The sequence below is a fragment of the Nycticebus coucang genome, chromosome 19 (assembly GCF_027406575.1).
Source record: "Nycticebus coucang isolate mNycCou1 chromosome 19, mNycCou1.pri, whole genome shotgun sequence".
In the NCBI taxonomy this organism is placed as follows: Eukaryota; Metazoa; Chordata; class Mammalia; order Primates; family Lorisidae; genus Nycticebus; species Nycticebus coucang.
This window is the reverse complement of record NC_069798.1, coordinates 15,358,751-15,376,561: the sequence shown is the minus strand read 5'-3', so window position 1 is coordinate 15,376,561 and position 17,811 is coordinate 15,358,751. Positions and strand designations below refer to the sequence as shown.

The window sequence follows — 17,811 nt, the reverse complement described above, 5'->3', positions numbered from 1 at the left end:
GACTTCGACCCCACAGTTCCTGCCTCTAGTTGTGCAATCTCTCATTTCATCCTAGTGACATTTGTCTTTGAATATTTTTGAAGATAAAGACTTTTAGGCTGGGCTCATGCCTTAATCCTAAGTGCTTTGAGAGGGTGGGTGGGAGGATTACTTAAGGCCAGAGGTGCAAGACCAGAAAGAGAGAGACCCCATCTCTACCAAAGAATAGGAAAATTAGGTGTGGTAGCTCATGCCTGTAGTCCCAGCTACTCAGGAGGCTGAGGCAGGAGGACCACTTGAGCCCAGGAGTTTGAGGTTGCAGTGAGCTGTGATGACACCACTGCACTCTAGCCTGGGTGACAGGTAACATTCTGTCTCAAAGAAAATTTTTTTTAGCCAGGCGTTGTGGCAGGTGCCGGTAGTCCAGCTACTTGGGAGGCTGAGGCAAAGAGAATTACTTAAGCCCAAGAGTTGGAGTTTGCTGTGAGCTGTGACACGATGGCACTCTACCAAGGATGACATAGTGAGACTGTGTCTCAAAAAATAATAATAATTTTTTCGTTTGTTTTAAATACAGAAAAACAAATGGTACCATTTAACCCATTTCTTTGTGTCTTACTAGCAGGATTTTGGCTCAGAAATCATTTAATATGAATCATAAAATAAGACTATTATGTCACTGCTGACTTGAAATGCAATAACTATGGTTCATCTGGACTATGTTTCTAAAGGAAGTGGAAGTAAGTGAATTTTTAAATTGAAAATTTCAGCCTCACCAGTTTGTCACTTTGCTTTCTCCCTTCTGGTATGCATTACAAGCTTATTCGTGAGGCACTTTTATCACTGCAGGAAATTTTTGTCCTTGAACGCGTTCTGAGTGGAGCGACCCCTCTTCAGCGTCTTCCTAGGACCCCTCTGTCTGACTCAGTGATGGCCTAACTAACTGTTCCTCTGTCTCTCCTCCATCCAGTATGGTACCACGCTCCTGATGGTTGCCGCCTATGCTGGTCACATAGACTGTGTGAGGGAGCTGGTTCTGCAGGGCGCAGACATCAACCTCCAAAGGGAGGTAGGTCAGGCTTTGCACTTGAATAAGAATGACAGGTCCAGGCTAGGCATGATGGCTCACACCTGTAATCCTAGTACTCTGGGAGGCCAAGGTGGGTGGATTGCCTGAGCTCATCATTTCAAGACCAGCCTAAGAAAGAACAAAACCACATCTCCAAAAAAAAAACTAGCTGGGCATTGGGGTGGGCACCTGTAGTCCCAGGTACTTGGGAGGCTGAGGCAAGAGGATCACTTGAGCCTAAGAATTTGAGGTTGCTGTGACCTATGACACCACAGAACTCTACTCAGGACAACAGAATGAGACTCTGTCTCAAAAAAACCTAAAAAACAACAACAGCAACATTTTTAAAAAAGTAACAGGCTCAGAAATCTGAAGTTTCCATAATAGTGAACTGCTAGAGAGGACTGGAGTCTTCACTGCTTTTCTCCTACAGCCCATTACAGAGTTTACTGGGCCAAAAATAAGGTCCAGGAAAGCACCGTTGACTGTATTACAGTTGAGCGTATCTTTTGGGGCGCTTCTGAGATAACCAAACCTCTTACTGCATTCCTTAAACATTCATATATTTGTCTTGAGCCTAAATCAGTTCTTCCGTCTTCCCTTGGAATGAGGTGCTATAGAATTCATGGGATTTGTAGAGAGATCATTGTATTTTTAGAAGGGTTGAGTCACCAACCTTATTTGTAATTAAACTCACTTGAGAGGAATCTGAATCATCTTTGCCAAACTGTTTTCAAAGGGGTTCTCTGATTGCCCATGTATTAAAATAGGCTCTCCCCCACATGAGTAAGCATTGAACTAAAATACAAACCTATTTCCACACTTTTTCAAGGTCAATTTTGGTAGTTTGATCTCACCAGAGGATCTATTCTTAGTTCAATCTACAGAAGCAGTCGGGAGGTTGGGGCATTTTAATATGTTTATTTTGGGGTCCAGATCTGAGAAGGCTTGACTCATTTCCAAGTCATCTTAGGACGTGGTAAACTAACCTTCGTGGAGACACAAGACTTAGGTTTTCCCAAAGTGCCTCTGACCTCTCCTCCCTTCATGCCGACTCAGAATGGGCAAGCTCCAAATCAGACTGGAGCACTTGGTTTTCCTTGCTCTGGCCTCATTTTATCTCAGGGCCTGCCTTGCAGTTGTTTCAGAAAGATGATTCACCAACCAAGCTTTCATCAAGCCAACATACCCTCTTCTTCCAGTCTGGACTGTCACCCCTTAGTGGAGTAGATTAAGACACATCAGGCAAAAGAGTCATGACAAGAGTTCCAAGGCACATTCGCACACCCCTGCCATCACCCCTCTGGGTGTGGGAGGCCTTGGCTGTGGACCCTGAAAGGGTGATGTGGCTGATGGAATCCAGGGTTTGGTTCCCTGTAGCCTTGGTTGAGTGAGCTTGGTCTATTGAGAAGAATAGCAGGGCAGAGACTACAGCAAATGGAACCCTCTGTCACACAGACCCTTTGGAGCAATTTCAGTAACACTGGATTATTGTTTGAGGGCATTTTCTTTTTTTTTTTTTCTTTTTTTTTTTTTGTAGAGACAGAGTCTCACTTTATGGCCCTCGGGTAGAGTGCCGTGGCCTCACACAGCTCACAGCAACCTCCAACTCCTGGGCTTAAGGCAATTCTCTTGCCTCAGCCTCCCGAGTAGCTGGGACTACAGGCGCCCGCCCCAACACCCGGCTATTTTTTGGTTGCAGTTTGCAGGCGGGGTTTGAACCCACCACCCTCGGTATATGGGGCCGGTGCCTTACTGACTGAGCCACAGGCGCCGCCCTGAGGGCATTTTCACTTCGGCACTTACTTTCCCTCTGGAATGAAAATGTTTAGATCCACTTAGAATTATACTTTAAAATAACCCTGGCCTTTTTTATTTTTCCTCTCTGCTTTACAGTCTTTGTTTATTGTAACTTTACAAAAAAGACAGATTTCTCTAATAAAAACAATATGGTCCAAATCTGCTTACCCAAAAAACTTAATCCTGAAGGGCAGGTTCAACGCGCGCGCACACACACACACAAAATCTCCTAAGAGCAACTGAGAAAAGGAGGGAGAAGAGAAAAGTGTTTGATTCCTAGTCAATGTGTGGTTTTTATGATTTTATATTTGTTTGGTTCCAATTGCTCAACTCATCTTGGAGATGAAAGCTCTTGTGCACTCAAACAGTGGCTGTTGAAGACTTAAGCTAAGGCTTAAGGCACTAAGTTTAGAGGTAACCTGTGTGGTTCAAGTGGTGCTGCTATGTAACTTCCTGGCAGTCCCCCAGATTTCCTAAGACTGTGCCAATCTGGGACATAGGGCTGCTCAGGCACAGGGAGACCCCAGCCTCACCTTCTTCAGCTGTTCTGAAAGCTGAAAGAGAGTGCCTCGCAGTGCTTTGGAACTTTCTCTCATAGCAGACTTCTACCTGGTCCATCATTTAACCTATTTTGCAATATCAGAATATTTGTTTCCTGAAAAACTACTTGCTATGCTTTTCTTAGAGCTTGCTAGAAAAACAGTTGGAAGCTAACCATCCTGAAAGACCATGGGGTTAGAGAGCCAGCACTATTAGCTGGCTATACCTACTCAGGCATGGGGGCTGCACATGCAGTTGGCGTGAAGCCCTGGGTCTGGGAAGTAAAGCACTTTCACATTCCAGACTGTAGTCTGGCTCCTGTTGTCTGAGGATTGCTGAATTAATATTGATAGTATGTATGATCCAAAGCTGGCTGAAACTGCTTTAATTATTGTTTTTGTAATTAATGTATCTAGAAGGCATATTGATGGGCCAGGCTCATTGGCTCATGCCTGTAATCCTAGCACTCTGGGAGGCCAAGGCAGGTGGATTGCCTTAGCTCACAGGTTCGACACCAGCCTGAGCCAGAGCAAGACCTACTTCGTCTCTAAAAATAGCTAGGCATTGTGGCGGGTGCCTGTAGTCCCAGTTACTTGGGAGGTTGAGGCAAGAGAATCACTCGAGCCCAAGAGTTAGAGGTTGCTGTGAGCTATGACACCAGGATACTTTTCCAAGGCAACGAAGTGAAACTCTGTCTCCCAAAAATGAAAACAAAAGAAAGCATATTGAACCAGTCCTTTCTCTGTCTTCGCTTTTTAGACAGTCTCACTATGTTGCCCTCGGTAGACTGCTGAGGCATCACAGCTTACAGCAACCTCAAATTCTTGGGCTTTAAGAATCCTCATGCCTCAGCCTCCTGAGTAGCTGGGACTACAGGCACCTGCCACAACGCCTGGCTATTTTGTTGTTGTTGTTGCAGTTGTCATTGCTGTTTAGCTGGCCCGGGCTGAGTTCGAACCTGTCAGCCTCGGTGCATGTGGCCGGCACCATAACCACTGTGCTATAGACACCTCCCAGTTCTTTCTCTTGATAAGGAAACAATTCCAAGGAAAGACCCTTGGTAGTCTCTAAAATTTGCCATCTATTCAGAAGATGAGGGCCAGGCGTGGTGGCTCACGCCTATAATCCTAGCATTCTGGGAGGCGGAGGTGGTGGATTGCTTGAGCTAAGGAGTTCGAGACCATCCTGAGCAAGAGTGAGACCCTGAAGAAAAAAAAAAGAAGAAGAAGGGGAGGGTTTTCTTATTCCAGCCAAGTTTCTTCATCCAGACTTGTTTATAACTTAAGATTTCTGTCGGCACCCATAGCTCAGTGGGTAAGGCACCAGCCACATACATCGAGGCTGGCAGGTTTGAACCCAGCCTGGGCCTGCTAACACAACAACGGCAGTAAAAAAAAAAAAAAAAAAAAAAAAAAAAACGATTTTTGGAGTCCAGTTTCCTCCACTGTAAGAAAGAAATGGAGAGATGCTTCCCACTTATTTCTGTGGGAACAAAGGAGAAAATCACCCCTGCAATGCAGGTGGAAGTGTCCTGTGAATGGGCATGATACTGGTGCCTTCCCACGGCAAAGTCTGAGATAGAGGTCACATCTGGGCAGGTGTTGGAGGATCTACTGTGGTGGTGGACCTCAGTGTTCCCAACACCCACACCCACACGCCCTTAAGAACAGGTTTTCGAGTGATCAGTAGTCCATAGGACATGCTGTCTTTGGCTTCTAACAGCTGAGCGAGACCAACCACCTGAACAGTTCCAAAGAAGCTGTGGGAAGAGGGATTTCTTTTCATTATGCCTGGGAAAGTGGAATTAACTTCATCCCAACCCAAAGCATGAAAGTGAAGAGTATCTTTGTAGGAAACGTATGTACCCAGTATTGCCCAGAAGAGCAGAAGTACGATTTTGCTCATATTATGCAATGATTTGGGTACCAATCTTTCGTAGGCTTAGAAAGGATGCTAAAAATTGTGTCTTGGAATACCATTATCAGTACAAAATTCAGAATCAGGCTGCTGCTTGTTTAATATGTCAAATATGTCTAATTTTGAGAAATATTTTGAGCTGATTTTTCTCTGGGCTCACCATGGGAGGAATATGTGGGTAAACTACTTAGATTCTTCCTTGCACTGGTACCTTTCTGCTCTTGGGCACTAAATTTTGTACAAGAATTCTTCCCTGTGTTGATGAATGCTACTGTTTCCCAAACATTATACCAAATATATTTAGTTTCCTATGGCTGCTATAATAAAGTTCCATGAACTAGATGGCTTCAAGCAACAGGAATTTATTCATTCATAGATCTGGAGGCCAGAAGTCCAAGATGCAGGCAGGGCCACGCTCCCTCTGGAGGCTCCCGAGGACATTCCCTTTCTTTCTTCTTTTAGCTCCTGGTGACTGTCAGCTTTCCTTGTGGCCACAGCTCTCTAGTCTCTGACTCAGTGGTCACATTGCCCATTCTTTGTTTCAGATACTCCTCTCCCTCACTCTTTTTGTAAAATGTTGGGGTTTTTTTGGGGGGGGGAGGGAGGGGCATTTTTGCTGTTGTGTGTGTTTGTTTTTTGCAGTTTCTGGCCGGGGCTGGGTTTGAACCCACCACCTCTGGCATATGGGGCCGGCACCCTACTCCTTTGAGCCACAGGCGCTGCCCAAAATGTATTATTTTTTACTGTGGTAGAATGCATGTAATATAAACGTTATCATCTTAACCATTTTCAGGTGTAGAGTTCAGTGGTATTACATGTATTCATACTGTTTGGAGTGCAGTCATCACCACCGTCCACCTCTATAACTCTTTTCATCTTGTAAAACTGAAATTCTTAGCTGGGCGTTGTGGAGGGTGCCTGTAGTCCCAGCTACTTGGGAGGCTGAGGCAAGAGAATCACCTAAGCCCAAGAGCTGGAGGTTGCTGTGAACTGTGATGTCACGGCACTCTACCAAGGGAGACAAAGTGAGACTCTGTCTCTAAAACAAAAAAAAAAAAAACTGAAACTCTATACTCATTAAATAATACAAAATCCCCATTTCCTCTCCGAACCAGCTCTTGGCAACTGTGGTTCTATCTCCTGGTTCTTTGAATTTGATTCCTTTAGAGGGCGGTGCCTGTGGCTCAAAGGGGTAGGGCACTGGCCCCATATGCCAGAGGTGGTGGGTTCAAACCCAGCCCCGGCCAAAAACTGATTCCTTTAGATACTTGGTCAGACTCATACAGTTTTGTCCTTGTGTGACTGGCTCATTTCACTTAGGGTAATGTCTTCAAGGTTCAGCCATGCTGTAGCATATGTCAGAATGCCCTTCCTTGTTAAGTTAAATAATATTCCATTGTTTGGCTATACCACATTTTTCTTATCCATTTGTCTCTAGATGGACATTTCAGTTGCTTCCGCAATTTAGCTCTTGTGAAGTTGCTTCTGCCTTACTGTTAGAAAGACACTTGCCATTGGATTTGCCACCCACCCAGATAACGCAGGTTAAACTCCTTCTCTCAAAATCCTTAACTTAATCACAGCTTTTGCCATATTCACAAGTTCTGGGAATTAGGATGGCACGTGTCTTTTGAGGAGCCACCGTTCATCCCACTCTACCAAGAATAAAGTTTTTCTTTTGTCACTTGTCTGACCCAAGAATAGAATCGATTCAAATGTGGCCCCTTTCTAGGCTAGAGGGTTTTGTGCAAAGACGTTGACTTGTTTTCTTTGAAAATGTACAAATCAAATGTAATATAACCAAGTATCTTTTTAAATCAGACTTTCTCTTTCTCCCAGTCAGGTACAACTGCCCTGTTCTTTGCTGCCCAGCAAGGCCATAATGATGTTGTAAGATTCCTCTTTAGATTTGGAGCATCTACTGAATTTAGGACCAAAGTAAGAAAAACCTTTTTGATTTCGTACCTTGTTGAAGAATCTCAGTAGTTGTGGGTATCAGCTTTTTAATCATCCATAGTATGGATTTGTGTTTCCCCTTTTACAAGTGGTGATTTGATTTAAAACATAACATTTTTTACTCTGGGCTCACAAGAGGTAAATGTTACGTGGAATTATGGAGATTTCTTTCCTGCCCGGGTCGTTTTCTACCCTGGGATGCTAAATTTTGTAACCTGGAAGGGTGCAATAGCAGGTGGCTTTTTAACTTTCCCTCCTTCTATGTGCTTTTTGTTCACTTCAAGACTAATCTCAATACTATGTTAAGAATTGTTGAAAGTTTTAATCTGATACTAGTGAATCTGAGAGATTCCTAAAGGGGGCAGTTTGGTGGGCAACTTACTTTCATGATAGATCCTCATGAAAAATATATATAATACAAAATTACAGTTTATATAGTTGGGTAAGGACTTGTGGTTCTTCCTTTAAAGAAGTTATTGATTTTCGGGCGGCGCCTGTGACTCAGTCGGTAAGGCACCAGCCCCATATACCAAGGGTGGCGGGTTCAAACCCGGCCCCGGCCAAACTGCAACGTCAACAACAAAAAATAGCCGGGTGTTGTGGCGGGCGCCTATAGTCCCAGCTACTCAGGAGGCTGAGGCAAGAGAATCGCTTACGCCCAGGATTTGGAGGTTGCTGTGAGCTGTGTGATGCCATGGCACTCTACCAAGGGCTATAAAGTGAAACTCTGTCTCTACAAAAAAAAAAAAAAGAGAGAAGTTATTGATTTTCATTTTTGACATACTGATAGGAAAACTGAGAATGCAGAAAGATCAATTTTGTGTTCATAATATGTATGTGATTTTACTTGATAATGTTTTGAAGTAGAATTTGAATAGACAAAAGATTTTTGTAATTGTCAGCTCATTTCAAGCCTGATTAAAATTTAAAATCCCTGAAAATTTGCCCAAATTGGAAACTTTTTAGTTTTCTTAATCCATTGTATGTGATATTTAGATATCAAGGGAGTTTTTTTTTGGGGGGGGGGATTTCCTCTTAAAATAATCTTAAGTAGATCTCAATTTTTTATAACATTTCTGTCTTTTCTGAAACCTGCTATTTCATGGCTCCAAGCATTCTGAGTGTAATACACAGTAATAACAAAATATGTATCTATATTTCACATTATTATTTTATTTTTCATTATAAAAGTGATATAACGAAAAATAGAAAGTAAAGTTCTACAAACCTCCATCCTAACTCTGATCACCTGTGACCATAGGGCCACTTCAGTCCTCTAGGTTGACAAGTGAATACTGAGTAAAAACCTTTGTACATGTGCCAGTTAGAGCTATCCCAGAAATCCAGGGAACATGGGTCCCGGGAAGAGCAATTTCACAGGTTTCCATCAGGTCCCCTGCAGCAGTCTAAGAGCTTTCGATAGGAAGCAGAGCGTGTTGCGAGGCTTTGTGTTTTAATACGATCTTGTCATCAAAACTTCGTTTCAACAGTTCTCATCGTCAATAAATCTAAATGCCCCCAAACGTGTTTTTAAAAATAAAAGATACCCCTTCTTCTATGATAATCATTGCAAATCTGTTCCGTTACTTCATTAGGCAAAGAGCTGGGGAAACTGATAAGACAAAGCTTACAAACAGTGGTGCTCACTGCTTCCATTAAGCAATTTGCTGAGGCCCCACCCCCACCAGTAGGCCCAGCTGTCATTCTTTCTCCACCTACCAAAGCCCAGCTCGAGCGCCCTCCCCTACCAACCACATGGCCTGTCCCTTGGGGAAGTCTTTCCCAGCCACGTGCATCCCTGAGTGTTTCTCCAAGCCAGGCTCACCTGACACCTGCGTCCCACAGTCACCCCACCTGACCAGTGCAGGCCTCACCCCAGACCCACTGAATCAGGGCTCCCAGGGTAGGCATTTTGAACAAATGCCCTGTATACGCATTTAGAAATCACACTCTCTTTTTTTTTTTTTTTTGTAGAGACAGAGTCTCACTGTACGGCCCTCAGGTAGAGTGCCGTGGCGTCACACGACTCACAGCAACCTCTAACTCCTGGGCTTACGCGATTCTCTTGCCTCAGCCTCCGGAGCAGCTGGGACTACAGGCGCCCCCCACAACGCCTGGCTATTTTTTTGTTGCAGTTTGGCCGGGGCTGGGTTTGAACCTGCCACCCTCGGCATATGGGGCCGGCGCCCTACTCACTGAGCCACAGGCGTCGCCACACTCTCTTGTATTAATATTTATGATTTGTATTTTAGAACCAGATTACATGTTCTTGAATTATTTATAATCAGAATGTGCTCGTGCGGATGTGCACATTCCACAAACAGACAATGTGATGTGGTTGGGCTTCCAGGCCCACCCCAGACCAACAAAACTGAAGTCTCTGAGGCTGCAACTTGAGCAAAAGGTGGTTCTGACTTGCAGCCAAGTCTAAGAAACAGAGGTCTAAAGCTTTGGCTATTTCTTCGGCTACTATCGGTAAAATATCTCTAAGAGTGTGTCCTGGATGGAAGAAGATAATCCCCTGGCTGCAGCACCTGAGAGAAACCAGTAGGGTTTTTAGTTGACCACAGACTCAAAGGAGTCAAAAGTGTGATGTGGTTGGTATGAAAGCTAATTCTCATTTAGAAGGAAGAGATGAAAGTAGATGGAACAAAGACGGGTCCCAGTTTGCATCAGAACCATCTTCCTTACAGGGCTCTGCTTAGTTTTAGGGCCCACATTTTAAGAGAGACCTGGACAAATTGACACATGTTCAAAGGAAAAGAAAGAAGACGGTGAGAGACACATAGGATATGCCATACTGGTGCACCTTGTTAGTGAATGCAGATCTTGTCCGGTGATGACATTGGCCCCAGAGGGTTACCCCATAAAAGAACCTTAATGTTAGCGGCCTGTAACTGGGTCATCCCACAGGGAGATGCCAGTGTTTGTCCCAGACACCATGGTAGGCTTTTCTCACAATTTGAAGATGGAACTGGCAAGACTTAGTACAGACTTTATGTTGCGTTTCTCATTTTGAAAGGCAAATAGTTCATTGGGTTATTGGCATGGGAATTTTCTAAATTAATCATAACTTGGTCAAATAACTATATCTCTAGCAAGTCGTCCAAATTTATGAATGCAGTGTAACTACATGTCCTTAAGATGAACTTTGCCATGATTATAAAGAAAAAGCAAAAGGAATGAAAGAGGGAAACTGAGTTTGTTGTTATGGATGGGAAGAGTCCCTCCCAAAGTCCCACCTGTTGTGAGGTGTGTCTTCTTGGTAGAGCGTGTGCCTGCCCGGTCTCTGATGTGTTCACACTTTGCATGTCCACAGGATGGAGGCACCGCCCTGTTGGCCGCCAGCCAGTACGGGCACATGCAGGTGGTGGACACCCTGCTGAAGCACGGAGCCAACATCCATGACCAACTTTACGTGAGTGCCTTTCAAGGAGACCTTAGGTGGACACTCGTTCATTCCTCGTTACACATAACATCACCATCTAAATTCGGATGCCGGAAATGCCAAGTTCACAAGTATTTTAATAGACAGTAGGACTTAAAACTGAGACATCAAGGGGAAAGATAGAGTAAGCAGAGGAGTTTCCTCCAAATAGAAACCAGGTATCTTGTTTACCCATCTTTATTCTTCCTTTTAAATCCATCGTACATACCAGACGTTTCATTTACCTATGTGTTAAGACTGTCAAAAATCACGTGATACATATTTATTTACATCATGACAAACAGCTCAGCGTGTGGATTTGCCAAAACATATTCTGCTGTTGTTATCTGTGAGGAAGGGCACGAGGAGAAATCATTAAGGTATTTGGAAGAGAAATGAGGTTGGGTGGATGAAAACCTGTGAAATACATGTACACCATTGACCTTTCAAAGGCATCCCCTGCTACCGTTGGGCTGTTTGCAGCTAACTGGCAATTAGCACATGACCCAGGGTCTCTTTTAATTGTCTACCAGTATGATTTACTTACTTAATGCAGTAAGATTTATGGCAAATGTTTTTAATTGGCTTGTCAAAGATCAAATAACGGTAAGTAGCTGGGTTCATCTCTTGGTTCTCTATTCTGTTCCAGACATCTACTTCTCTGTTTTTGTGTCAGTACCATGCTGTTTTGATCACTATCGATTTATAGTACAGTCTCAGGTCTGGTAGCGTGATTCCTCCTGCTGTGTTTTTATTGCTGAATAATGTTTTGGCTATTCGAGGTTTTTTTCTGATTCCATATAAAACGAAGTATTATTTTTTTAAGATCTTTAAAATATGACAATGGAGCTTTAATAGGAATTGCATTAAAATTATATATTGCTTTCGGTAGTATAGACATTTTAACAATGTTGATTCTTCCCAGGCATGAGCATGGTATGTTTTTCCATTTGTTAACATCTTCAGCTATTTCTTTTCTTAAAGTTTCATAGTTCTCTTTGTAGAGATATTTCACGTCCTTTGTTAGGTATACTCTCAAATATTTAATCTTCTTTGGCACTACTGTGAAAGGAATTAACAATAAAAAAAAAAGAAAGAAAAAGATTTATGGCAAATGTTATTCAAGTTTTATAGGAAAAAAATATGGGGAAATGAACTTACTTAACTGAGTTTCATAGTGAGAAGTGAAAGAATTGCTATTTCCAATTATCTAGGAACCTTATTTTAGGCTGTCCTAACCAACTAGACACCTAGCTTTGTGCCTCTGATACTAACTTTCATAGCCGAGTAATGAGCTGTGTAGGTGTGAACTTTTCCATTTGAACTCCCTTTCTAGAGTTTTCATGGTTAACTCTGACAAATCATGGGCCTCTTTGAAGTTCATAGCAACAGGGCTCTTTCTACATTCTTGGAGCCTGCAGCATTACCAGTAGAATAATCAGGTTATGCGATAATGATCTCAAGAAGGAATTCTCAACTCCAGCTGCCCATTAGAATCACTTGGGGAGCTTTAAAAAATTACCAGGTCCCAGGCCCACCCCAGACCAACAAAACTGAAGTCTCTGAGGATGCAACTTGAGCAAAAGGTGGTTCTGACTTGCGGCCAAGTCTAAGAAACTAAAGCTTTGGCTATTTCTTTGGCTACTATAGATAAAGTATCTCTAAGAGTGTGTATGAGTATATGGATGTGTAGGATGAATAGGAAAAACCAAAGACTTTGGAAAAAGAAAGTGAATTGTGATTTTCATTGCATTACCATTAATAGCAATCCAAATTGACTGTGGGTGTGCTTATTAAATAATATTCTGCATAGGTTCACTGGGGCAGCACATAATCTTACAAAATCAGAATTCATGGAGAGCCCCTTTTCATAATAAATTCTTTTATGTAAGGCCAACAACATTTAAAAAAAAATGCTCAACATCACTAATAATCAGAAAAATGCAAATCAGAACCATAATGAAATGCCATCTTATTCCAATTAGAATGGACATAATTAAAAAATCAAAAAACAATAGAAGTTGGTGTGGATGCAGTGAAAAGGTAAACTTTCTACACTATTGGGCGGCGCCTGTGGCTCCGTGTGTGGGGAGCTGGCCCCATATACCGAGGGTGATGGGTTCAAACCCGGCCCTGGCCAAACTGAAACAAAAAAATAGCTGGGCATTGTGGCGGACACCTGTAGTCCCAGCTGCTTGGGAGGCTGAGGCAGGAGAATCGCCTAGGCCCAGGAGTTGGAGGTTGCTGTGAGCAGTGTGACACCAAAGCACTCTACTGAGGGTGATAAAGTGAAACGCTATCTCTACAAAAAAAAAAAAAAAAAAAACTTTATACACTATTGATGGGACTATAAATTAGAATAGTCTCAAAAAAAAGGAAGATCACTACGGAGATGTCTCAAAAAGCTAAAAATTGACCTGCCATTAAATCTGCAATCCCACTACTGGTATCTACCCAAAGGAAAAGAAATCATTATATCATAAAGACACCTGCACTTGTTAATCACAGCATAATTCACAATTGCAAATATAAGGAGTCCACCTAAGTGCCCATCAACTGATGAGTGAATAAAGAAAACGTGGTATATCCCAGCTACTTGGGAGGCTGAGGCAGGAGAATTGCCTAAGCCCAGGAGTTGGAGGTTGCTGTGAGCTGTGTGACGCCACGGCACTCTACCGAGGGCAATAAAGTGAAACTCTGTCTCTACAAAAAAAAAAAAAAAAGAAAACGTGGTATAGATAGAGAGAGATACCATGGAGCACTACTCAGCAATAAGAAAGAATGAAATAATGTATTTTGCAGCAACTTGGATGGAAGTGGAGACCATTATCCTAAGTGAAGTAACTCAAGAAGAGAAAAATAAATGCCACGTGTTCTCCACGTGGGAGCTAAACTATAGCCACGTAAGGACACAGAATGGTATAACGGACATTGGAGACAGACACGGGAGGTGGGGTGGGAGTAGGTGGTGAAAAATTACCTAAAAGCCCAGACTCCAACACTGCACAATATATACTTATAGTGGAATTCAACTTATACCCTTTAAATCTATTACATTTTTTATTGCATTTATTCATTTATTGATTTGACACACTCCCCCACTCCAATCTAGCACATGATACAATCGGGTAGGCCAGGCACTGACACAGGAAATGATGGGAACCCACAGCAGGGGCAGAGGACAAAGCAAGGACACTGGGGGAGGGGCTGCTTGGAGGCTGGGGGAGAGAAGGAGCCCCAGATGGCTTTCCTGGCAGGTGCTAGTAAACCTGATCCACATTCCCCCATCTGCACTTATTTCCCAGACCCTCAGCCAGGCTTCTCAGCTCCCCCTCCCCTGCCTGCCAGCACACACTTCCACATAACCCCTGTAGTCAGGGAAGGGGAAGAAGGGAAGGGACAGGGGCAGGGACCTGGAGCAGGGAGGTCTCCATACCTAACTTTACCACCCTATATCCTTCCCTCATTCTATTCTCTCTCCTCCCACCCACCCCCTTCCCAGGCCCCAAGCTAATTCCAGGCTTTCAGTGCACTCTCCCACTGTAGCACTAACTCATACTGGGTCATAAAAGAGTGTGGCTGCACCCCAACACCACACACTCCCAAGCACAGGTTGACAGAATGAGGGGATCTGGCTTAGCTTTTCCTTAGGGAAACTCTATAGCATTATGCATAGACCTTTTTCTAGACCTGATCCAAATAAGAGGTCTTCCCCTTCCTTGTTCACTGTTACTCCCCCCTCCTCCCCCATTGCCCTGTGTCTCAGCTAGTATATTGTATATTGTCTGTAGTGTTTGTATCATGTCACTATGACAAAGCTTTCAGAAAGAAAAAAAGCACGGTTAAAAATCTCTATATTTGTGTTTATATTTCTTTAAAAGTTCATAAAAAGCCTTTCTGTTATCTGCAGCTCTGTGCTCAGATCTTGGCCATTTCAGATTCCTTCTACCCCCCACCCCACCCACACCACTGGCCTAAGGGGGCCACTGCATAAAAACTCCAGGCTGATCTCACCTGGTCCAGCTCAGATAAGACTCTCTACAAAAAAATCCTGCTCCCAAAGGCAGGGGTAAGGCCACTGGTGACTTCACATTTCCAACAGCATTGCCCACCCATGCTACAAAGCCTAGGGAGTGGGAATCGGGGAAGCCAAGGATGGCTCCTGAGAGGGGACCTTACCCCCTAAATTGGCACAGTGAAAATAAACCCTCTCCCTTTCCCCCTCCCACTTTCCTCCCCCATAGTCCCTACTATGGGACTACTACTAGGGCAGCTTTATCTTTATAATTTCCTCAACACCCATGTGCCTGTGTGTTTGCTTGCTTGCGTGATTAGACCCCACCCTAGCTCTAAAGCAGGATGCCAATTTCCTGCAGAGTGCTCAAGGGTAAAGAGTGGATATGGACACTGGACATGCTTGGGTCCACCTCTGAAGCAGGAGACAAAGCTTCTAGCCGTGACTCAGGGATCTGGCTCAAAGTTGAAGTCCAGTCCCTCGCCCCCATCCATGAGGTCACTGATGATGTTATCCATGTCACATTCCAGGTGCTCCATATACATATCAAGATCGAGATCCTGAGGCTTTCTGTCTTGGCTTGCACCTTCAGTAGGGAGTGTGAGCCCTGGAGTCCCCGGGGTCTTGAGGATGGGAGCACCTGCCATGACCGAAGGTGGTGCTATCATAGAAAGGGTGGGGACCAGACTGCTGGGGGCTAGAGCCTCTAAGGGCTTAGGACATAGGCTGACTCCTGTGGCCAGCTAACTGGGGGAAGATCTCCCTCCCAGCAACAGAAGTGTTGGAGCCTGGGACAGAACGGGATCTACCTGAGTCATGAGGACATCAGCAGGGCGTGGTGGCGTATCAGAGGCGAGCAGGGCCTCACCCTTCTCCTGCTGACAGGGGCCCCTCTGCTGGGCTGAAGAGGGAGGTGCTGTAGATGTGTAAGGGGCCGGTGACCCCAGGATGGTGCAAAGAGAAGCCAGAGAGACTACTCCGAGATAGCAGGGAATGGGAAGACATGAGATTGAGCCCATCTAACAGCTCTAGATCTTAATTTAGGGTGTGAGGAACATCTCCTGCATAGCTGCTGACTGAGGCTGATATTTCCTCCTCTGCTAGCACCTCCGATTCTGGCCTTACGGGGGACAGTCGAGTGCTGACACTGCTAGCATTTGAACTGATTCATGGACAGAAGACGGTCCACACACTGGCTTCTTCACGGTTTTGAGAACAAGTGGCCAACAGGGCTTGTTGAAGTGGCACTTTCAGATGGAGCTGGCCACACAGGTGGTTTCTTCCCGGGGGCCTTGCTGCGGCTGGAGCAGCTTGTTGCTGCTATCCACGGAGGCAGCCGGCGGTGGGGGGCTTTGCCATGCTTGCCTCCCTCTGAGTTCAGTATCCACCAAGAACACTTGCCAGTGGCCTCATTGTGAACCTCATTGATGAACTTGCTGTGCAGGAACAGGTTGTGGCGAATTGAGTTCTTCCATCCTGAGGAGCTGTTGCTGTCACTCTTGTCCTTGAAGTAGGGCAGAGTACGGACCATCCACTCATAGATCTGGGCCAGTGTCAGTCGCTTGTCTGGGGCTCTTTCAATGGCCTGGCTAATGAGTTCTGCATATGACTGATTTCCCCAGGCATTCTGGTGGGAGCCTCCCTTCCGAGGACCTGTTACAAGCATCCCAGATTGGGGACCCCCTGCCAGCACTGGGAGCCTAGAGAGCAACAGGGCAGGCTCTGAATGCCCCTCCTCTTGTACCTTCTCTCCCAGACCGGGCTCCACCTCAGGCCACTCTATGGCTCCATAGCGAGCTCTGGTCCAGGCAGGGGCCAGGCGCAGGAGCCAGGACAGCTCTGGGGTTCCAAGTCGAGATCGAGGTCTATGATCATGGCAGCCTCTGCGACAGAATTCTCATTCCCCAGATCCATACGTGGAGCTGGACCCCTGCAGTTCAGCATTCAGTGAAGCCTGACACCATCCCTCACGAGGCGTCCCCCCAGGGGGAAGCACCAAGGGCCGGGAGGCACATTCCTGCCAGTCCTCAGAAAGTCATGAACTTCCCCTCGCCCCAGGAGCCCCCAAACTGTCCCTTCCACACAGTTCTCCAGTCTTCTTCCCCACTACAGCCTGCAGCCTCAGAGCTGTTTCTGAGACGCCACCTGTAACCTAGGCTGAGCCACGACACTTTTCCCCAACTTGTCACTCAGCTTCCTGCTCTTCTAAACCTGAGGCGCCCTATCCCCTGGTACATTGCACTCCCGTCACCGAACGTCTCCTTAGCTGTTGAGACCACATAAATGATCATGCTAGACATGGATTGACAGCACACGCTGCAAGAGGTGCAGGATAGCCCTGAGCACTTCTCATGGAGTCCTTTTATTGAGAAGATACATAATAGGCAGAAAGATTACTAAGCAAAGACATGCAGGGGCTGCGTGCTCAGGAAATGATCTGCCTTCCAAGTCACAAGAGATTTCCAGGCTTGCCAGGGGACTGTCTTGTTCTCAGTAATTCCTCAGATGAGTTATGAGATTGGTGACTGTTGTAGTAAGCATGATGTTTAATCCTCTATGCTTAGCTGCAGTTCTCTCCCCTTTTAAGTTGCTGCCCCCCACACTCCTCCCAAATTTCCTCCACCTGGATCGCTGCCCTCCCCCATGCCCCACTATGATGATGTCACTGCGCTCTAGCCCAGGCAACAGAGGGAAACCCTGTCTCAAGAAAAACCCAGATGAAATATAGGTGGATGGGGCTGGAACTGAAACTTGTAATGCACAGTGAAAAATGCATTGCATGGATAGCCGATCTTAGACAATTCCGGAGAGTTAGCAGCAGCTAAAGGCATGGTAGACTTTCTAAAAATTTTATTCCTATATCAAACATGTATTTAAAAATCTATATAGGCTGATTAATTTTTCAACAATTGTCTTTTTTTTTTTCTATTTTTGAGACAGAGTCTCACTATGTCTCCCTTGGTAGAGTATTGTGGTATCACAGCTTAAGCAACCTCAAACTCTTGGGCTTAAGCGATTCTCTTGCCTCAGCCTCCCAAATAGCTGGGACTACAGGCGCCCACCATAACACCCGGCTATTTTTTGGTTATAGTTGTCATTGTTGTTTGG

General features: G+C 44.9%; 1 protein-coding gene and 1 pseudogene across 3 annotated transcripts in view; one reads left to right on the top strand and one right to left on the bottom strand.

Annotated features, from left to right (window-relative positions):
* ANKRD29 (ankyrin repeat domain 29) overlaps positions 1-17,811 on the top strand; it is a 63,306-nt gene that overhangs the window by 17,190 nt on the left and 28,305 nt on the right. The window contains exons 3-6 of one of the 3 annotated variants that reach the window (XM_053571684.1): positions 602-719; positions 950-1,048; positions 7,145-7,243; positions 10,581-10,679. In XM_053571684.1, the coding sequence (XP_053427659.1) occupies positions 699-719; positions 950-1,048; positions 7,145-7,243; positions 10,581-10,679 (318 nt within the window). In that variant the 5' untranslated portion in view covers positions 602-698. The remainder of the gene's footprint in view (positions 1-601; positions 720-949; positions 1,049-7,144; positions 7,244-10,580; positions 10,680-17,811) is intronic. The other 2 variants (XM_053571685.1, XM_053571683.1) reach the window with 2 other exon arrangements.
* Positions 15,111-16,617, bottom strand: LOC128571862 (forkhead box protein O4-like; annotated as a pseudogene).